This window comes from Eublepharis macularius, chromosome 9 (genome assembly GCF_028583425.1).
Source record: "Eublepharis macularius isolate TG4126 chromosome 9, MPM_Emac_v1.0, whole genome shotgun sequence".
In the NCBI taxonomy this organism is placed as follows: Eukaryota; Metazoa; Chordata; class Lepidosauria; order Squamata; family Eublepharidae; genus Eublepharis; species Eublepharis macularius.
Window position 1 is genome coordinate 61,693,380 of NC_072798.1, and position 23,743 is coordinate 61,717,122.

At 41.4% G+C, this 23,743-nt stretch overlaps 1 protein-coding gene across 1 annotated transcript in view; it reads right to left on the reverse strand.

The window, feature by feature from the left end:
* Nucleotides 1-23,743, reverse strand: part of TRHDE (thyrotropin releasing hormone degrading enzyme) — a 362,232-nt gene that overhangs the window by 143,387 nt on the left and 195,102 nt on the right. Inside the window, exons 6-7 of the mRNA XM_054989042.1 lie at nt 13,698-13,835; nt 1,843-1,908 (exon numbers count right to left, since the gene is read on the reverse strand). Coding sequence (XP_054845017.1) covers nt 1,843-1,908; nt 13,698-13,835 — 204 coding nt within the window. The remainder of the gene's footprint in view (nt 1-1,842; nt 1,909-13,697; nt 13,836-23,743) is intronic.

A 23,743-nucleotide genomic window follows, 5' to 3' on the forward strand; every position in this document is an offset into this window, starting at 1 on the left:
TGAGACTCAATTATTAGCGCCATTGAAAAAGTTATAGGCCACACAATATGTCACGAACCTGAAATGATTCTGCTGAACTTATGGCACGGAACTAAGGTGCCCATCTATAGGATACATTTTGTCTCAATAATGCTAACAGCAGCAAAGATGACTATAGCTCATAAATGGAAAAGTGACTGTGTACCTAGCAACAGACAATGGGTATCAGAGGTCTGGGATCTTTTAATTTCAGACAAAATAACAGACCAAATAGCTTCTCCTGAGAACCCTAATTACCATTCACTGTTTATGGAAAGATGGCTTCCTTTCTTAAATTATATCACAAAGCATTTTATTGAAGATTATGCTGTACTTAAGAAATATGTAGACATTTGTCTTTATTAATTGTTCACACCTGTAAAAACGTTCTCTACTTGGTACATTAATCTAGTTTAAAATGTTTAGAATCTCATTATATAGTTATTGTTGTATAAAAATTTAGAAATAAAAGTTATACAAAAAAGAATACATATTACAGAAAATAGGAAGAAAAGTGTAAGTTTTCATGTAAAATGCAATTCTCTGAAAACAGCAATGAAGCCTCACCAAATTGCAAGGAAAATACAGTTTTAAGGGAAATAAAGAAATAATTTCTGTCATTAGTACATTAAACACATCTTTATACAATACATGCAGAATGTCCATGTAACTTTTGTTTTATACTCTACCTTTCTGTCTATTGGGTTGAAAATAAAATTACCATGTTAAAATATGACCTGATCCCAGATGTAGTTTATTTAAATTTCAGATTGAAAAAGCTTACTAAGAAGAGATAAGATTGATTGCTCTTTCCATCTTAGCATAATTGTATTTCAGGTGAACATCAATTTACTTTAAAGGACACCTCTAAGTAACAGACTGCATCATACATAATTCATCAATCACAGATGCCTGTTACTTGATTTGCTCCAACAGGTTTCAATGGAATAAAGGAGTTGCATTGTTTTTCTGCTTTGGTCTCTATGCTTTTAAATTGTTTTGAGAACATTAATACTTGGAATTATTGCTGAAAAGAGCATGGAGCAAAGTGAATTTTTTCTCCATTCAAAATTTTTCTCTTCTCATCCAAATGTGCTGTTTATTAAAATCTTTTATAAAGGCAAAATGAGTTTTCAAAACATGGTTAAGGCAACAGAGAAATTTCATCAAGAGTAAAAGTAAAGCATAAGAAGTATGATGACGGGGGGAAATCTCATAAATAGTATGATAGTTTCCAGAGAGATGTTTTGCTGCAAATATTGTATGTTAATTTGCAATTTTTTGTTCAAATTCAAAATCTAACCATAATCACCCTGAAATTGAAGGACAGCCCTACTTCTGGAAAAGATCTGAAAAATCATGACACTCAAAACTTATGGCATGACACTGTCTTCATAGCACAATTTCCCATTTAATGGTGTTATTTCTGATGTCATCGCGCCATTAAACAGGAAATGGTGCTATGAAGACATCGTCATGCCGTGAGTTTTGCGCAATTTTCCAGAGGCATTTACAGGTGTGTGAAAATGGCCACTTTGAAAATTGAATATACCAGTGTCATTCACCAGGAGTATCAAGTTACGTGGGAAGCAATCCTAAGAACATTTTCTTGGCATAAGCTCTAGTGAATAAAATTAGTTTTATTTCTGAATAGATGTGCTTAGGATAATTCACGACAATTCTCACAATGCACTCTATTCCATTCTTAAATACATGCTGCTAGCATAACAGCTGAGATTTCAAAAACTGGAAGAAAGATATGCAGTACAAATACACTGGCACAAACACAAGCACACAAGAAAAGTAAGAATGTTTTCTACATACTTGCAGGCCCATCTGAAACACTGAGTGACCCATAAAATTAGCCAGCATTCGAATTAAGGCCGCACCCTGTAAACACAATTCACAAAAGAAAATGTTGGGTTGTTTTCCAAACTTAACCGTTTCACAGTAATACCAAATTTTAATATGCATTTCTTCAATATTCCTTTTTAAAATGATTATAGGATTCTTATTAATAATTACATGCTGAAATAGAATAAAATAAAAGCTTCTGAATTGCCCTGCATACTGACAACTCATGTTGCATGCTTTGTGAAGACTAAAGAGAAAAAAAAAGAATTTATAAGTATAGAAAGGAGGTTATTTGGAAGTGGGCTGTTAATAACCAGTAACATATACATATGACTATAACAAATGCTACAAAAGCACATTAGTTTCCACTGCTGGAACAACCAGTACTTGTTCATTGGAACAAAAAATGTATAATGCAATGCACAAATAAAAAAAATAAAATGATGCAATACATTATGAATTTAGCAGAACCTATATTGCAAACCTTAAGCAGATTTACATTTTTCTGAGACTATTTACTTCAATGGCCTGCTTGCTTAGGATGGCACTGTTAGTGTGCTAAAGTGATTGTGTACCTTTCTAGCTTAAGGCCCAATCATAGTCACACATGGACAGGCATTTGCCATTCATTCCTATTCTCTGAGCACAAAGGAATTTCTTTATTTGCACCACAGAGTATAACTTTGCTGATAGGACAGAACAGATTCCCTGTGTGAGTATATCCACATATGTAGGATAATGAGAAGGAAAATTAGGCAATAAGGGGTACATCATTTCAGGCTGCAAAGGGAGTATACATATTCTTTAAAAATACACACACACTGAAAATAAAAAACTAGTACAGCGGACAGAAAGAAGAGATCTATGCATGTGCACTGTAGTAGCTACATTACAGCCTGGACCTTCAAGCTTTGTGCACCAGAGACATCAAAGGTCTCCATGTATTTGGAGCTCTAGATCATAAGGAATCCATGGGACCCTGAAGTTAAGATAGAGATTTTAATGTTTTGTATAATCAAGAAAACATGGAGCCAACTCTAGTCCTTCATCCAACAGTGATCCATGCTTTCTCTAACAGTATAAAACCTGGGATGAACTAGCTTGATGTTGCACAGGCTGCTCTAAAATACTGGATAAGATCATAGAATGGAGTCATCATAAACACTATGGCATTTTTCATCTACTGCAATTTTCACTCACATAAATTAAACACAAATTACATATTTCACCAGGACCTAGTAACTATGGAAATCATAATTATTTCCATATCCACAACAAGACATAGAGTGAACTAAAACTTACTACTCTAAAGCATACAACTTCAGTGTTATAAAATTGTGATAATGAACTGACACAAGCATTCAAACTGTAAGACAGCTAGGAATGCTAAGCTCAATACAATCTAACAGAAAAAGCCTCATGCATTCTGTAATATTGATTTTTTTAAAGAAAATGACAACTATGCAAAATTAAGAAAATCTACCTAATAACATCATGAAATACATGTGACAAATGATAAATGAATAGAAATGTCAATTTTTCATATATCAGTTACAACTTACAAGTCATCATTAGGATATCACGGTTGAGTTGTTTATGCTGTATTTTATTTATTTCCCAACTTTTAGTTTTAACTCTTCCCCAACTAAGGTCCATCTCACTTGATAATATAGAATGTTCCCACTATCCTTTATGGTAACTTACTTATTATAAATGGAAGAATTACTTGATTTCTTTATTTCTTTATAAATATAATGTACAATCTAGAAGTCATGAAGCTTCAGTGGCCCTTAGAGAACACAAGCTAGGAGGAAGAGAAACGAGGAACATGTCTATGATATGCCATCATGGGTTAACCAAAAGTGACAAATAAAGTGCAAGTTTTGACACACTGCATTTTTACACATTACTATGTTTAGAAATGCAGAGAGAGAGAGAGAACACTATGAAGCACTAGTTATTCAAAAATAATCTGATCTGAATAACTGAAGATTAATCCACACAACCATTCTTTACAGGGCAGATATCCAATAGCATTCTTATATGCTGACCAATAAGGAGGAAGAGATACCAATGTTTTGATCAATGTTATGATTGTGAAATAACTGAGCTTTATTTTAAAAGTGGTCAATTGCCTGTTCTCAAGACCAGTTCATTACACCAAAGTCACCACCTTTTCCTCACCTCAAAATTGCATAAAAATAAATGTACAAGGACTGGCGACTTCAGCTTACTTTCTTTTCTCCCAAGGGTGCACAAAGTCATTTTATAGCTTTCCAGCAGGAAGATGACAAGCATAAGCAAACACCAAATCATCTTTTATTTTTGAAAAATGTGAAGTCATTAGTCACCATTTATTTTTTAAAACCTCAGACTGCTCGATGATCTCAAATCCATTTAAATAATGAGGACAACAGGTTGCAAAGCACTCACACAAGGAACTGAATATTATTTCTGTCATTTGAATACCAGCCAACAAGCAATATCCAAGTCACTTTTACAGAACAATCATTTTGTTGACACTAGACAACCACAGCTGGAAGCCCATATGAAATTTAGCTTATTAGCAAATTCACAGTATGAATTAAAGTTAGAGAACAAAGCACATCAAACTTGGATTATAAAAATGACATTTATTAAACATAAAATTAAGAAATTAAATTTGAAGTGTCTTCATGAATTTCATAAAAATGGGTTTCAATAAATTCCCTGATCCTAAACATACATACAAGTTGGTTTCATTGAAATCAATGGATTTCCATGTAATAGACATTCTTTCTTTTTAAAGAAGAAAAGGTAGGTGGACCGAAGTAAAATAAGATAGGACATTCTGACTCACTGAAATCAATGGTATCTTAAGTAAATAGATAAAATGTGAATCTTTGATTTGACTGTATGTTTAAGTTTCTCTGATTAGTGTAAGTATATCCATGGGTGGGATTTCCCCCCACAATATTTTACTACACTACCCATGCCATTCTAATCAGTGTTACTGCCTTCTAAATCCATTGAAGTCTATGGGCTTTGAAGAGTATGACTTTGTTTAGAGTTGCTCTGTAATTTCAGTCTTTTCTGAGGTTCTCAGTGTTCAAAAAATGACTTCGTTAATATTTTCTGGAGGAGGAGGGCAGACAGACTGGCAAGACTCCTGATATGAAACTTATCAGAAAAGGGTACATTTGTAGACATGGCAAGCACATTTTACATTAATCACAGGCAATTATGTTCAAGCATACACTGAAACATAGGCCCCTTTTCACAAGGACCCTTCATTAAATGCTTCCCTCAAATAGTTCTAATCACCCGTCAGGCTCCGCTGTGAGGGGGGAAGGTGACTGGGATGGGCTTGCACTCCACAGGAGCATCATGTCTGTGTACAGCCATGCCATGACGGTTTGTTTTATTGCTTGTGCCACAATATGTTGAAGCTAGACGGCTTTATTACTAAATTGATGTGTAACTCTCTCTGATTATTTGTAACCATATTGCAGACCTTACTTGCTTGGGACCCAGAATGGGCCTCTCCTGTTATCTTAGAGAAATATGCGAGTCTCGGCTAACTGTGACTTTGGTGTGTCTAGATGCCAGCTTTCACTACTCTTCCCAGATGGTGGGAATACTTTATTGTATACCTGATGCCTAGTCATAACTGAATAGATTCTCACAGAACTCTTGCCGGCTTGCATGCCAAAACCTTAACTGTCATTTGGACCATGGGAAATCAAGCAGTCTATAACAGAGACTGCTTTATTTGAATTGTCACTTCTGCCAAACTCTGTGATGGAGTACAGCCCTGAACTGCATAGATTCTAATAAAGCTGCTTCTGCTGGAACCAACATGTGTTCACTGTGGATGGGCTTGAGGGGTCTACCTGCCAGGGACTGACAGGGAGCTTCTGGGCAGCCTAAGAAACAGGGAGGGGGGTTGCAGCACCCTTTAGCCTCTTTCCCTTGCTCAAGCCGTACTCCGTGCAGCATGGAGTTGAGGGCTGGATGTCTCCTCCCTGGCTGCCAGTGGAAGCTTCCCTTTTAAAGGACTCCTTGGAGGGGGGGCTCTGCCCTCCCTCCAGGTGCCACCAATGTCTGGAGGAGGTTCTCCCTCCCCTGGAGACTGATCCTATATGGAGCCTATCCTCCTGCTCTGGGGCTTCCCCCGACTCCTCCCCCTTCCAACATGTTAAATCTCTGCATCAAGGCAAGGCAGGCTGGCCCTCTGCAAGTCCTGTGGCCTAGCTCATGCACCAGTCACAGGAGTGTCCTGCTCTTCTCCCCCTGCCAGAGATGCCATTGCCTGCTCCCACTGCCCAATAGCCTACCTCACCTCCTTCTTTCTGCAACTGGAGCCAACATCTGTGGCCGCTCCTGCCATGCCCAGAAGCACAGAGCCATCCACCATCATAGTTTGCCAGCTCTCCTCGCTGACTGGCTCTTCTGACTGGCTCTTCCTTGAGTGCTGATAAGCATGGCTTATTTGTAACACAGTAATATCCATGAATAACTACTAATAGTTTATCAGTTTCTTTAAAAAAAACCCTCTTCATTGATTATAGTTGAGAAAAATCAGTGTTTAATTAAACAGGAGCAAAATATAGTATTAATTTCATGGGTGATAAGTAAATAAGAAAGAACATGATCAACAATATGATGCAATACACCCTTCTAAGCTGTGTACTAATACAGAGTCCCAGCAAACCACAACTGTAACTGAAGACAACATTCTACACAAGCCACATGATATTCCACTAGTAGGCTTTGCAACTACTTTTCATATTTGCTGCAAGGTCTCTTGGCCAGAAAAGAGCACCTGCCATTCTAATTGTGGAATATGTGCCCCTCATGGGATTTTCATGGCCTACATCACCGCACAGATTGATAGGAAAGATTACATCAGCACAGCAGAGCATAACTGTGGACCATATACTCTGTCTCTGTAAATAAGACACTGACATGCTTTTTCTAGAATAGATGGTGATGTCACCAAGTACTCTGCCAGAATTTCACAGGAAGAGGCTGTTTTTGCTGGAATAGTTAAGAGACTGTTTTATGATTTATCTGAGAAAATGCAATGAAATCTATCTGACAGAGAATGGAAGACACAGCTCTGCCTCCTGGTACACTTTACGGTACTGAACAATTCTTCTCTGGGATGGATGTTGACATGTTAAAGACAGAATAAATCTTTGAAAAAATGATCAGAAGCAGCAGCTTCATGAATACAAACTGACAGCGTATCTGGAGGAAACAATTTCATATTTTATGTTTATACATGACTCACTCTCCTAGGTAGAGTGCAGTGGTTAAGTGCACATGGTATGAGCTGAAAGTTCTGAATTCAAATCCCAGGACATTTATAACTTTCTGAGTGGTTTCAAGCAAGCCATCCCCTGTCTGCAATATAGACCCCTTTCACACTCACGGGTTAACGCACCATTTCCGAGGAGTAACCACAATGGCAACAGATTCGGCTCGGCACCTGTGCGTTTCATACTATCCAAGAAGTTTCGAACTGGTGTTCTGTGTTTTGTTTCACACTCACTTCAAAGCCCCGGTTTTGTTGCAGACTTTGTGGGCTTGAATTCATGTCACCCTTTTTTTAAAGTTTGCACATGCATTGTAACGTTGTGATGTTACCACTAGAAATCCCACCCATCCCTATACATATCAACACTGCATCTCTGTGTGGCCATTTTCGCCACATCTCTGTGTGGCCATTGTCCCTGTCAAGCAAATTTTCCAGCCACCATTGGTCTCATGCGATCACATGGACCCTGAATGCGTGGGGTGGGGTGATTTTTTTGGAGAAAATGTAGACTCCTCATGCTTGTTCGAATGCCATTTTAAAGCTATCATTATCATTTATATTGAGCATTAAAAATCAAAAGGGAAATGTGTCCAAACATTCAAATGAACAGAAGTAGTTCTTTGCGGAGCCAGAAAGCATATCTACCGGTGGTGATTTCCCGCGGCACCCTTTTCCCAAACAGTGGTAATGTAAGACTGTTGCTTCCTATCCATTGATTTAAAAAAAAATATGCACAACAATGAAACATTACTGTCCTTTAGAAATACAAAAACAAAAATTACAGAGAAAGAAGATGGGGTGCTGAGGAGGGTGGATTTTATTAGATCCACACAGCTGAAGGAAAAGGAAAGGGTGGTGTAGAGAAGCAAACAGCTCTAATGTGTTGAGGAAGCTTAAGAGGAAGACACGGCAGCAGGATGCAGGGGCAGAGGAGGGTGCAAGGATGGGAGACAGAAGAGAGGAGAGGCTGAGCAGAAGCCTTGCCAGGGGGAGAGTCCCCCGCACCCTTTGCTCATTCCCAGCCTGATTCACAAACTCGCTGGGATTTGGCAAGGCAAGAGGCAGCCAAGCTAAGATTAAAGTCAGCTCAGCCCCAGACTGAGCACTGAGCGCCTTGCGCGCTGCACAGCCGAAGCCCTCCCCTCCACCGGGGCTGCCCGCTAAGCCAAGCCTGAGTTCTTCGGGGGCGTCACTCGGACGGAGGCGCTGGGATGCAGAGGGTGAGCGTGCGCACTTGCACCCCATGACCCCAGCCCTACTCACCTCTTTCCTGCTCTGTGCTTTTCTTTCCCCATTTGGGCCAGGCCAGGCAGGCGCCCAGCTCCCTGCTGCCAGCCAGCCGTGCTGGCCAGGGACGCTTCCCTGCACTGCCACCAAACACTGAAACATTAAAAAAGGGTGGACAAAGAGGTCAGGGAGCTGAGGAGAGTGGGTGTGATTAGATCTCTACAGACCAATCAGGTCCTGAGGAAAAAGAGAAGGGGGGGAGAGAAACAAAAAGAGGACAAAAGTGTTCACACTGGCATTAATTGGGCCAGTCGCAAGTTGGCAGCAGGTTCAAAATAACATCACGGTATGTATACAGGGGGAAAAATCGGGGATACCACAGACTAAGAGCAGCACTGCGTTCCATGACTAGCTTGCAAGTGTGAAACCTCTGTAAACATGGGATGCGAAACAGGTACAGACACGCTTTAAAGTATGAGCATGAAAGGTATAATATACTTATGCTGGCCTACTCAGCAGGGATATTGTAAGAATACAGAGGCACTGTTTAAAGTATCTTAAATATTCATTACTATTATTTAAGTCTTTACTAGTACTCTACATATATTGCCAAATTTATCAGCATTTTGTATGAACTAATGTTCTTCAACATATGGACTGTACAATGTTTTGTCTGGCCTGACACAAACCCACTACTATCAGCTACTTCCTTTTTTCCCCTTCTTCCAATCTTGTGCTGTGAAGATATCTGCCCCCCTTCTCAAAACATCTTACCAAGAGACTTCACAATATAGACAGATCCTAAAAAGAGCTCATTTAAAGTGTTGATTTTGACCTCAAGTCTGAAGTACCTGAAAGACCATATCCACTACTGAGAAACCTTTGCCACTGCAGGTTCCATGCTATGGAAGTCCTTCCCCTTGGCAGTTCAGTGTGTGCCATCTCTTAAGCAGGCACTTGGGGGACTGAAAACTGATTTTGTCTGTTGAGGTCTTTAGGATTTTCAGATTTTTAAAAAATGTTATTTTTATTATGAGGCTGTACGGGAATATAGAAATTTTGTGTTCTAATATTAAAAAAAACAGAAGAATTAGACTGAGATTGTCTTATTTTAAAAACTTCCATATGTACATTAATCACATTCTTTATTTTTTTAAAAAAAAAATTAAATCCAAAGGCTTGTTTTTTAATTCAGAGGCTTGGGTAATTCTTTTATTTGGTTCATATTTTGGCATTTGGGTTTATTTTATTGTTGCAAGCCATCCTGAGTAGTCCTTGGAATAGGAAAAAATACACATTCCTTAACTAAAAACTGGTAGCATTCTATCACTATTAAAACTTCTGCCTGACTACATGAAGTCTGTCCATGCTTGGGGATATTATAAGTTGGTGCTTGTCTAGTTTTTTTTTAAGACTGCAACAAAGAAAATGAGATTCAACAAGAAATAAATATAAATGCACACATGTCCTTCAAATAGAGTTGACAGACATTTCCATTCCCTTCCATGGAAGTCACAATAAAGTACCACCTGCTTAGCTTTCCAGAGAGAATGTTGCTGGGACTTAATTTATAACAATATTTCACTAGCAACCCCCTCCCCTCAAACTAGGACATCTCTTACAAGTTCTGACACCTTTGACAAGGACAAAAGCATAGTATATTTTTTCATTAAGCATCCTTATGAGAAAATCTTCAAGGATGGGCAAACACAAAAGGTTGATGAAATTATTTACACAGATGTGCCCATCGCTACAGTTCAAGTACAGTACTGTATAAGGGTAACACTTAAGTGCTTATCCCAACTTCTACTACTTATTTTCCACCTTAAAATAGCTCCACGCAGTTAAACTGTCAACTATCGTTTTAGCTCACCTCTAACTTTTAAATACAGGGTGTCCACATGATATCTTTAAGAATAAGTACAGCTTCAGAATGGGGCTACTTAACATAACATTGCTTTTTCAAATGATAAAACAACTCAGAAAGATTATTACAACAAAAATGTCTTTTGGGGATCTGAAAAACCTCATCTTTTGCAAGAGACTGAATATGACATTGAGTTATCCTGTAGTTACAATATTGACTTGACATCCTTGAGTTGATTGGGGGCGGGGGCTCACATCAATACATGTTTTCATTCAATATTTATCATGATTCAAAGTTGTAAAGGTTTTGTGGACACCCTGTATTTCAACTGTTCCTGTTCCTGTATAGCGAGGTTTAACATAAGATTGCTGGCAGTTTCAATATTTAAAAAATGTTTCTTTCTGATAGTTGTTGGGGGGAAGGAAAATGTTGCCATGTTTTTTTCTAGCAGTCTTTCACATGAATTCAAGAGAATTCCATAGAAAAGGCTTTATATCTCTCAACTGTCCTTATAACAACAACAACATTCGATTTATATACTTACTGCTCTTCAGGACAACTTAATGCCCACTCAGAGCGGTTTACAAAGTATGTTATTATTACCCCCACAACAAAACACCTTGTGAGGTGGGTGGGGCTGACAGAGCTCCAGAGAGCTGTGACTAGCCTAAGGTCTCCGAGCTGGCTTCAAGTGGAGGAGTGGGGAATCAAACCTGGCTCTCCAGATTAGAGTCCCGCGCTCTTAACCAGTACACCAAACTAAATATACCTGTATGTATCCTACAAAGATCCTCCATTTGTCTCCATATTAGATATGGGGAAATGGTTACTGACTGAGCATTGGTGTTCAATCCACATGATGGGTACTGCCCAAGCTACATTTCATCCTACCATCAGATACTGCTTCTCTCCCGTGTTGCTTCCCAAATATGGCAAGCTTTTACAAAGACTCACCCTTAATGTCTAAATTAACGCTATGACATTTAAAATGTCAATGCTGATACAGCCCTTGTTTTAAGTATCTTCTAATTGGCTTTTCCCCCCCTCCTTTCCTGGGGGAGGGTCCCACATGAAATTCAGCATCTCATTAAAGAGATACATATATTGTCTTCCTAACCTTTGCTGAATTCTTCTTCTTCCCATTATTCAGGTCCAGTAGCACCTTAAAGATCAACTACATTTCTCGGGTATGAGCTTCAAGAGTCAGAACTTCCTTATTGATGCAATTGTTGTTGTTAAATTTACTCTGCATATGCATTCACCATTCACACTTTGTTAATTTCTTCTGTTACTTCCTTTTTCAAAAGAAATGCAGAGCACTGACCTTTCACAGTGACACCTGTGTAACAAATTCGGTTCCCTAATTTTAGTTGCATATTGTTATTTATTATAGGGGCCCACAAGCAGCGCAAATTCCATTGGAATGAGGGAGAACCATCCTTGATTATGAGAAGAGCAAGAACATATATACCAAAAAAAACATATAAACATGTGTATTAAGATGAGAAGGTGAAACTAAATTGTACTTGTACATATCCTACAAAGATCCTCCACTTGTCCACATATTAGATGTGATAAAATGGTGACGGAGCACAGGCATTCAATCCAATGCTGCCCACTCCACTGTCAGATACTGTTTTTCTCCCATCATGCTTCAGAAATATGGGAAACTTTCACAAAGACATGCTATAAAATGCTACTTAATACTTTAGACAGATGCATACTACTAGACTGTTCAAACATACTTCAGAAAACTGTGATAAAAACTAGTATCTTGTAATTTTTTTTCAGTAGATGTAGATATGAAGTAGCTCTTATTTTCAACGAATGCAGGCCTTAACAAACTTTCTTTGGACCTATCAGCCACCAGCCCAGCGCCAAAATTAAGGAGGTCAGACTCATCCATACTTAATACATTTTTTCTTCCATATTAAGAAAGTTTAAAGTTGCCTCCTAATTATAAATGGAATTGCTAAATTTGTTCTAGGAATTTAGTTTCTTTGTGGAAATCCTGTATACTAGTGCAATTACTTCTAATCCTTAGAAACTGGCTATATGGCCAATTATTTTTAAATATGTACTAGATAGTGGCTATAATATCTCAAAAAAGAATCTTTCTAAGTGAATTTTTATATAAATTTGTCCAGGTCCGTCTTGGCAACCATAACGTCAAAAAATTAATATGGCTTTCATTCACATATAAGTCAAATTTTATATTTTCATCCTGTGTATCAAGTCATTGTGAAACAACAAAAACCTGACATTACTATGCACATAGATATAATCAGTCCAAATAGGACAAAAACTTGTGATTATGTTGCCTGTTTGGGAATTAATGTAGCAACCAGTTGACCTGTATGATGTAAAGGAAGTTTGTGACATTTTACTTACAAGAAGAGAAGGACAAATTCAGAAAAGTTGGACCAACAGAACAGTGCTGTAATGGTAGCTGGGGAAATCTTTGCATGGTGCTTAGAAACAAGTGGGACAGAAAGACAATTGAAGTCTGAGAGGAAAGAGAAGTGCGCAGGGAAACGGCTGAAGATCAAAAGATGCATCATAATAAGGTCCTATAGAGCAAGAGCTACAGATAACTCAAGCAAGAAAAGAACATCAGGGGAAACATACTGATCCCCAAGATGGAAAAAAGAACCAAGATGTGAGAACCCTGTGGAACATCGTAGCTGGAAAGAAAATATTGACTCTAATGGATCAGGTCTGAAGCCCCAGAATGAAAATCACAAAGTGTCTTTCACAAATATATCCGATAACAGAGTATGATCTGCTTTTTTCCAAATGGCATTTATACTAATAAGCATAGTTTCATTTCAATGCAAATGAAAAATACTAATTTTTTAAATTGCTTAATGAAGATTAATTATCTCTATTAACACTAGATGAAATGAATTGTTGTTAACAAAATCAGTTACTTATTAATTAAATAAGCAGAAAGGCATTGAATCTTTTGTGCTTTTTGTTAAGGTAACCTTTGAAGTTCAATCAGAGCAAGTAAATTTGCAATGGTAAGATCAGTGAAATACACAATGAACACCCCCCCCCCATCATCCCACATAAAATCCTATTTTTTATCGAGTATTTATAAATTACATAGAGTCATTTATTATGTGGGAAATATTATATCTGTACTCAACATAAGGCAGATAGCTGAACTGACCAAGACCTGTTTATAAACGGGATGGTGAACCACACTCTTTCCACTCTTGCTTTTCACTCACCTTGAATAAGCAAAAGAGAATAATGAATAGATGGGATTTTGCCATGAAGTGTCTGTTTCTTGCTGAGGAGGAGGTCAAATTATAGTGATCATGCATTTGGGATATATCAAAACTGTGTGAACAACAGGTGATAAAGATAATGCACAGCTGAAAAATCTAATAGTCATAAACCTTTAAAAAAAATTATTCCCACCTTTTTATAGGCAATCCAGTCGAACACCCTGTCAATGTCTGTGGCTTGTTGCACTTCCTGTGACACTGGATGGGAACTGGCGAGGCCATCAAGAAGCATGACTTCATGCAAGACATCAGTCAGAAATCTCTGCTTCTCCTGCAATACAACAAAACACACACACATTCAGATTCATGGGGGAAAAGGTGAAGGCGAGAACTTCACACGTTGCTTAGAAGAGGCACAAATGTATATTGGTATCAAGCAGATATATGAGGAAGTAGCATGTGTGAGTAGTAAAATAATTCTTCATAGAGGTCCTCTACATAATCCGACTTTCCACAGATCTTTGGAGCAGCAGCATTACATCATAAAAACAAGGTAACAGAATAATGGCACATGAACATATGAATCTCGTTCTTAGCAAAGATGATTGGAGGGAATACAAAACTTTACAAAGTCAGTGTATAGATGTTCCATTTTCTTCCAGAAACAAGCAAGGGAAATGGAAAGTTTGTTCACTTACCATAAAGTTCTTTTTTTGGTGGTAGGGTTGCCAGGTCCCTAGGAAGGGAAGGCCATAACAGGAGTACTTACAATCCCAGAGTGACATGTCGCACCAGGGGGCTGATTTGATAAAAAATCATCCCCCAATGCTAGACTGGGAATAATGTTGTTACTGGTGTGATGTGGAAGTGTTCTGGAGAGTGCTGTGGGGTTCCTGAGCCTGTTCCCATTCCTTCCCCCCCCCCCCGCTGGACAGGTGAGAGGTGGCATGGAACAGAGGCTAGGAGTGAGAGAGCCCCTTCCCCCACCAGGAAAATGGATCCCTACTTGGTGGTTCTGTGGTGGGATAATCAAAAACAACAGGAATAATCTACTCCCTGGAGGGAGTTAGGATCATTATTATTTTTGATGACTCCTAGTGGGAGTGCCTCTCCCTCAGTTTCCCAGATTGGTCAAAACCTGTGTAATTCCCAATAATTACAAAAAACATATTAACTCCAACAGCCAACTATTCAGTTGAAACAGTTAAGAAGACAAGAAACAACAAAAGGCCATGATCCAAAATTCTCCCTCTGACAGTAGAGAGGGACTGGCTGCTCTACACTATGACCACCAAGAAAGAAATTCATGGTAAGTGAACAAACTTTCAACTCTCCAGTGGTCCAGGGAGGGGCAATCACAACCAATAGGATGTGTAAAAGCTCCAGGGTAGGCCACTTGAAATCTAAGCTGTCAGAGGTTAGTGAAGGTCTCACCTCCTTGACATGTGGTAGTGCCACATGAAGATACACACCAACTTCCATATAGCTGCCTACTACCTCTAAAGAAGGAAATACCCTGCATGCTGTAGAAGCAGCTGTAGCAGTTGTTCCCCTAAGTGAATAAGCTGTAACCCTTGCTAGGAGTTCCAACTCTCTAGCTTTACAGGACAGAGCAATATAACTTCTTATACACCTTCCCAGGCTGGACACTGAAACCCAGGAAAGTTATGGAGAACTTTTTGAAGGAGATAAACAGGGAGTCAGACTTCCTATCAGCCTTAATCCTATCAATATAAAAACTCAAAGCCTTCTTGACATCCAAACAATGCCACCTCCATTCCTGCTGATGTTTGGGATTAGGGCCAAAGAAAGGCAGTACAATGTCCTCCAATTTCTGGAAATAGGAATTGGTTCTGGGAATAGAAGTCTGAAGCTCAGAAATTCTATGGGCTGAAGTCATTCCCAATAAAAAGACTTGAGTTCCTTTAATAGACGTTGAGGCCACAGGCTCAAAAGGCACCCTAGAGAGTGATTTGAGAACTGTGTTCCAGAGGGGGGGCAACTGAGAGCATTCAGCAGAGCTGCCCCTTGGAGAAACCTTTTGATGTGGGGATAGGAAAAGAAACCTTGTCCTTATTTGTGCACAACTATTGCAGAAATGACTACCACCTGCAATCAGAGAGTACAGGTGCTTAAAACGTCTAGTCCAACTTGGAGAAAATCCAAATATCCCCAACTTGAGCCCTGAGGGGGGCAACAGCATTCTTCCCACACCAGGACCAGAAGACTTGCCAGGTATTATTATATATTCTATTGGTGGCAGCTAAGCTCTTAATGACTGAATATTGTATTTCTCAAAACTGGTCCCCCTCAGCCTCCAGGCTGTTAGCTTTAGCAGGTCCTGTTGAGGATGAAGTATGGTACCCTGAGACAGAAGGTCCCTCTTGTTTAGGACTTGCCAAGAGGTCTGGGGGGACTTCCAAATCAGATCCTGGAACCATGTGAGGCCAGAACAATGCAATCAGGACCACTTCTGCTTTGAGATCCAGTTCTACTGCACTGGAGCAAATATATATAGTAGCTACTCTGGCCTCTGAAAGTTTAGAGAACCTATTTCCATTGCTTGTGGGCATTTGTTCCTTGAGAAAAAAACTGGGAATCTGAGAGTTCTTTGCCAATGTGAAAAGATCTAAGTGCACCTTTCCAAACCTCTGGCACATGAAATGAAAATACTTCGTGTTCAGCTTCCACTGTGTCTTCTCCAGTTTTCTTCCAGAGAGCCAATATGTTACGATGTTGAGTGACCCCACCACAAGGACTGCTAGATGGTTCTCCAACCAATTTAAGATTTGAACTACGTCCAAATTTAGGGACGTTGATTTGGTGCCTGTTATGTATTGGGATAGCTTTGAGTAAAACAGGGCTCCTCAGGTATCCAATCCTATTGAGAATTAGAGTTAGCAGCAGCCAATCGTTCCTCTGGATTATGAGCCAATTGCTCCCTTGTAAACATGTTACCTTTAGTTTAGTGCATGCAAATGAAGGATCCTAGTGCCTGAGTTCTTATTGGGGGGTTACTGAAAGGGGGTGTAGTTTGAGGTGTATATATCTGGCTCCTCCAGGAGCCACAACAGAGTTCTCTTGCAATAAAGTTACTCTCATGAGCTAAAACCACTGCCCGGCTGAAATCACTTGAGCATAAGGCTCAATATCTAATAGTGCCCCCTTGGTGGTTTATGTAGGCTTTTGCTCTCATATTGTCTCTGTGTGAATTACCATGTGCTTTCCTGCCAACGAGTCTTGGAAGGTGAGAATGCCAAGGTAACGCACTAAGCTGGCAACTAATGCTCCGTTTTGCTTGTGCCTCGGACCATATCCCTTGGAAGACTCTCTCCACTGAATGAGCCCCCTCCATCTATGAAGATTGGTGTCTCTAGTAATCAATAGATGCAGAGGAGTTAGCCGTGTTAGTCTGTGGTAGCAAAATCAAAAAGAGTCCAGTAGCACCTTTAAGACTAACCAATTTTATTGTAGCATAAGCTTTCGAGAATCAAGTTCTCTTTGTTAGATGCATGATACAGAGACTGTATCATGCATCTGACGAAGAGAACTTGATTCTCGAAAGCTTATGCTACAATAGAATTGGTTAGTCTTAAAGGTGCTACTGGACTCTTTTTGATCTAGTAATCAAGGTTCTGGGTGGTTCCCTTTGGGGAGATTCCTGTTGAAACTTGTCCTCAGATGTCCACCACCTGAGATTCCAGAGAAATTGGTTTGGAAGAGGAATGGACTGCTGATGATGCTGTGCTATCTTGTTCTAGAAGAATAGCAGGGAATGCTTCAATGAACAGGCATAAAGCCAAGCCCATGGTACCACATCTTGGCAGGACACTAGGATGCACAGGAGACTAGCCAGGGTTAGAATGTTGTCTTGGGATTTCTGTATGATCTCTTGGACCAGAAATAACTCCAGGTGGAGAATGTGCTGGGAAGAGAGCAGGCACTTTTTCTTCATGTTGATTACAAAGCTGTGGGTCTGAAAGCAAGCAATGGTCTCTTCCACATCAACCAGCCCCTAGTGGAAGGAGAGGGACCTGATAAGAATATTGTCCAGTTATGGGAAGACTAACAACCCCTGGTGCACAACAGGTCCACCAGGGATACAAGCATTTTTGTGAAGATTTTTTCTTTCTTCCCTCTCTAGGCTGAGAGGAGAACCTATTGAAACTCCTGCATGACTTGGATTACTGTCATTTGCCCTTAGGTCTGAAAGATCTCATCCATTGGGTCTGAAGTTGCATCTCCTTTGTCTTGCCCTCCTTCTGCAATTCAGCAATGCCTGCTGAATCTGTCCTCCAGCAGATATTTGTTTATGGGATCAATGAAAAGGTTGACACCTAACTTCTTGGCCCTGGGAGGCAAGGCCCACTTTCCCAGCCATGCAGCCATTTATTATGACACACTGTGACATCAGAAGCCATCAACCTGAATCTATTTACCTGACCTACAGCTGGATGGCATCTAGGGAGATATCTGCTGTGATTGCTGCTGTCAGAGCCATTTTGTTTAAATCATCTTTCAGTTCTTTAGTAGAGAGCTTTGGTCTTTTTGGTAGCAGAGAGATCCAAGTCCCAGTGATAGATCGCTCTGGCAAACAGAAATGGGAAATAATCTGGCTTCCATCTTGAGGATGTTGAAAACCAATGGGAAAGACTTATAGGAGAAGCCCCTGCATGAGGAAAGGCTCTAACCAATCCAGCAAATTGAGCTGTGTCTGGTTTCTCCTGCTCCATCTTGCTGCATGGAATCTCCAGGATACAGAGAAGTTTGGAAAGCAATTAAGGAAAAATCTCCTGCATAAAGAGATGTGTTTGCATGGTCATCAGCACGTTTCTTTTCCTCAGAAAGCTCCCCTTCCTCCAACTCCCCAGATGAGAAGAAATCAGACTGTTCTAAGATTTCAAAATCTGGATCCACTAAGGGACCTGCGCCTGTAGGAATCTCTAGAGCTCTTGGCTGATGGAAGAAGACTGGTGTGCCTGAAGGACTGGGCATGCCTCTCCTCTCTACATGCCCCCTAGCAAACTGGAATCAGAATGGGACCCGTTTCTGCTTCTAACACTTGCATTTGTTCCCTCTGTGTTGGATGCTTACTAGTGATGTGCTAATGGAGGCGCTGATCTTACATCTCTCATTTAATCCAGAGTGAGCATTCTCATCTGATAAATCAGGCACTGGTTTTTCCTTGCTAGAGGAGTGGTGGTGTCATGGCTCTGCCGCGGCCCAATACCTTGCCATTCAGAGGATGAGGAGCTCAAGGAGCTGGCAAAGCCAGCCTCTGCATCGGAGGAGCTGGCAGCAGTCAGCCGCCGTGCCAGTTGAGCTGCCAACAGAGCAGCAAGCAATGCAGCCACGGTCCTCTACAGAAGCTGTTGGGGGTGAGGGCTTGTGTGAAGTACAGGAGACCCCATCGTCAAGGATGACTGAGCCTCCCAAACCAGCCTCAAGTCGAAGGAAATGGGCAAGGGCAGTAGTTTGGGAAAGATGCCAGAGCGCACGATTGCAAGCCCAGCGCAGGGCAGGACTGAGCTCCGAGAGCGAGGTGCTGCAATCAGGCACAGAGGAAACATCTGCACCTTAACCTCTTACCCAGAGCAGAGAATAAAAGGAAGCAACCTAGCTCGCCACTTCCTGTGACCTAAGCCTTCGATCCTTCCTTGTACTTTGCTCTTCCTTGGATTCAACTCTCAGTTTACGACCTCGGCTTAACTCCTGACTTTACACTTGTCTGCTGATTACAGGACTGCTTTGCCAGTGCTTAAATTCGGACTGTTGGACTCATTCATGGACTGCCTTATTCGTGTGTTGCCTCAGATTGCCTGACCATTTGTAAGCCATTGCACCCACCAGGCGCATCCTGCCAGCTTGTACAAGTGCCTAGCCTCTCAGCATGACAGGTGGTCCTGCTCCCTGGCCAAAGTCCCTATGGCCTTCCTTCCCTCCTGGGATGAGAACCTTGGAGGGATGGGGGTTGCCTCTAATGGATTACCCAATCCTGGGTCCTGGCAAAAACTGGAAGAGCATCCCCCTCCCCCCGAAATACCCTCAAATAAGGCAGAGAGGGTGGGGAGTTGGAAACAGAAAAGGAAGTGGTGAAAGGGCTCCTGCCTTCTTTAATGAGCATGGTTAATGATCACCATCTGCTAGACAGGGCCTAAACCAGCAAACTGAGGAAGAACTCCCATCCACTAGAAGTCATCAAAAAAGTTAACGTGTCAGGTCTGTTGCCCATAGTCTCTCCATCTTTGTGAGTTTTGCAATCATCTTCTGTGTGTGTGTGTCTAGTTTTTCAGCTCCTGGGAAGACTGCACTCTTATCTAAGATGGCTCACCACAGCGGCCTTGGGACAGTTACTTCCCACTCTCCCACTGACTATACCCAGCTGGTTGGGCACCGAGGGTGGGGGGCGTACAGAGAGGGACTGAAACTTTGTAACAAGCATTCCATACGTCATTCTCAACAAGAGACCTGTGTACAGCCAGATGCTTTTAATTGCCTCTGTGTAACCTATGGACATATATATGCTGAAGCTATGATATCTCATTAAAGAACCTTGACTCAAGAGAACTTGGATTTCTTGTTGCAAGGGGTGGGAGTCAGCTCCAACGTATCCTGTTTCTCCATAGACTGACATAATGCCTGCCTCCAGAAAAAAGCTTCTTTCCTTTGGTTGTGACTGCCTTATCCTAGAGCACCAGAGAATCTGTAATTTCAAGAATTTAAGGGAATAAAGTGTGTTTCAGAAAGTAGTAGTATTTTTTTTGCCAATGCATCTGCCTCCAAAGAGATGAGCATCATTATCTCAATTTTTCAAATCATGCATACATATACAAGATGTGTTAGAAGTGCTAGTTAAGTCTTATTAAATATACCCACATAAAATTATATAATTCCATGTTTATTTATATTGCACATACTTCTGAACTGACATTCAACTATAAATATATCACTCTTCAGAGATATAATAGAGAGATAAAATATGTCATTAGTAGCTTCTTAACGTAATTCCACATATGGGAACATTCAGGTTATCAGTATGTTACTTTATATTATATTGTAAGTCAACCAAAAAGCTACACCATTGCTGATCCATCTGGAAATTAGCTTCTCTGTGAAAATATGCCAGAGTATAAGAAACATTTCTAGAGATGATTATGTATTTAAACTACTGAACAGTGTACTTATTTGTCCATAAGTATCACACAGCTCATCCTCTGAGATTAAAGGATGGGGTTATTAATGGATATTGTGGATGGGTTCAACATAATACAAAGCCAGCATTCTACAAATCTACTCCCCAACTCATTCAACAGCTTCATCTGGTGAGCCAGCTGCAGCCCTTCCTGGGGTGTGTGGATCTAGCCACTGTAGTGCATGATTAGGTAACATCTAGATGAGATTGCTGCAACGTGCTCTATGTTGGACTGCCTTTGAGGACTGTCTGGAAGCTACAATTGGTACAGAATACGGTAGCCAGAATGTTGACTGGAGTGGATCATAGGGATCATATCACTTCAAACTTGTTCTGCCTATAGTGGCTCTCACTTTGTTTCTGGGCTCAATTCAAGGTTGACCTTTAAATTCAGGTATTGACTTTTAAAGCCCCTACATGGCTTGGAGCCAGCATACCTTCATAGACCACCTTCTCTCATATGAACCTAATCTTCTTGCTCCAGGAATCTTTGAAGTTCCTGTTTCAGGTGCCCCACCTATTAGACAGGTGGCAACACAAGAAGACCATCTTGATCATGGTGCCAAAAGTTGCAGCTCCCTCTCAGGCAGGGCCGGATTGAGGGGGGGGATCGAGGGGGGCAGGGGGGGGTAGCCTGCCCCTGGCGCCGCCAAAGAGGGGGCGCCAGGCATGGCTGCCAGCTGCACAGGAGGCTGAGCGCAGGGTTGGGAGACCCTTGCCAGCCCCGCCGATGGGGCAGCTGGCTGGCTTGCCACACACGCAGGACCTCCCAGCCCTGCGCTCAGCCACCAGTGCGGCAAGCCAGCTACCCCAGTGCACGCCCTCTCCGCCGCCAGCTCCACGGCTCACCGTGCGCTAGGGCGGCCAGCTTGCCGCGCAGGCGGCACAGGGCAGTGGGGCACACGAACTGTGCGGAGGGCCTCCTAGTCCTGCGCTCAGCTGGCCGCACGGCAAGCCGGCCACCCCAGCACCTGGTGAGCTGGCGGCAGCAAGAGCGTGCACTGGAGCAGCTGGTTTGCCACGCAGGTGGCTGAGCGCAGGGCTGGGAGGTCCTGCGCGCATGGCAAGCCAGCCAGCCAGCCAGCTGCCCCAGCGCGTGCCCGCGCTGCCGCCAGTTCCACAGCTCACCGGGCGCTGGAGCAGCTGGCTTGCCGCACAGGCAGGCGTGGCTCCCGCCCTGCATGATGACGTCACAAAAGTGACATCAACATGCAGCACCGGGAGCGCGCACACGCTGTGCACGTGTGGAGCACCTGGGCAAGGTTTGCCCCGGGCGCCCAGGAGCCTAGATCCAGCGCTGCTCCCAGGAAGATACATCTGCCTCCCTCTGTCATTGTCTTCCACCAGCGGGTGAAGACTTTTTTGTTTCATTTGCAGTTCCCACACTAACTCTTATTGGCTGCCCTTCCTAGTTGTGTTGTGTCCATACGTTTACATGTTTTTAAATCAAATTTTGTAATACTTTACATGCTGTATTAGTGTTTTACATTTTTTAATGTTTATCTGGTTGCCACCTTGTGGGCCCTATTTGGGAAAAGTGTCATAGAAATGTTTTAAAATAAATACATAAATAAATGCTTCAGTGGCAACTGTGATCCTCATTCAGCAGCAGGGAGAGAAAGGAGCCTGGCGTCCAGCATTCAAATACCAACCCCTCCTTTCATTTTAATAGAGCAACAGGCCCCACCCATCACATCTCCATAAGTTCACAGAGGAAAGCAAGAATATAAAAAGGAAGAAGAATAGCTGCAAAAGCAGAGAAAGAGGAGATTGAAATTGTGGAGGAAAGTGTAAGAAGGAAGGGGAATGTTCTAAATACGACAAGGAGAGAGTAAGAGAGAAGAGATAAATATGATAGGAAATCCCACTTTCCAATCTTACATCTTCAAGCTTCTTCCAACAGCCATCATCACTTCTGGCATGTGTCACACCTTTCGGCGTTTTAGTCCAGGACTTTGCTCTCTCTCACCCACTTCTTGCTAGTGGTTCCACTGTTAGCTCATTGAGGACTTAAGCACCACCAATGGAATGCCTGCCCAGCAATGGACTCTCAGGCAATGGCTCAGTTCTGGGAGCTAGAAGAGACAGGGCAGCAATGCCAGCTGAAGAAGTGGGATTGCGGGGCGGGGGGGAGGGTAACAGCAGGCAAGGCAAGAAAGCACTGCCTGGTTTCCAGTTGCTGACATCTGGTTCTACTTGGGACCACCACAGCCTCTCTAAGCTAGTAGCATTCTTTCCTGTCATCTCCTCTGTATTTAATTTCCAGCCAGCCACCTCCATCTACCAACATCTTCCCCTTCCCCTCTCATCTCACATAATGGCTTCAGTAAGAGTCCCACTGTTCTGAATAACTCTAGTCAGCTCTGATTCAATTACAAGCGTGCACTTAAAAAGCCCTAGGCATCTAGTTAGCTTTCCTATATCAGAGGTACACTTCAGTAACTTTTTTCCAAGTCCATTACAGGTACAGTACACAAGTACTATGAGAATCTCTACTTCTACTCTAAGCCTTTGCCAAAACATAAATTATTCAACATTCTTAACATTAGTTAAATCCATAGAAAACCATACCATCTGTTACTGCTACATAGATAATCAAAGGAGAGCAACTACATGTGTCCATAAAAGTATCTTAACCAAAAGATAAGGTCATAAGCAAGGAGCCTCTTCTGAGAAGATGCTCTTGGTCAACACAGCTTCTCACATTTATAGGCTTTTAAAATAATCTCCTAACAACAGCTAATTGTTCCATATTCTTGGCTAACTAATTATCTTGTAACTTCAACACCATACAAGGTCATCTATACTAGGAACGTCTTCTTAAAATGTAGGCAAAACTGTTAGTTCATTCTTGCTACTTTTTACTTTAACAACGTCTATGTAAAAATAGTGATTATAAGTTTTTCATACATATGAATATTTCTTGGCTCTCAACCAGTACACCTATTCTTGAACACTATTTCTATTTTCTGCCTATTTTTTAAAAGTGGTGGTAGAGATAACTCTGAAGTCAGAGTTGACTTATGGCGACCCCTGATGGGGTTTTC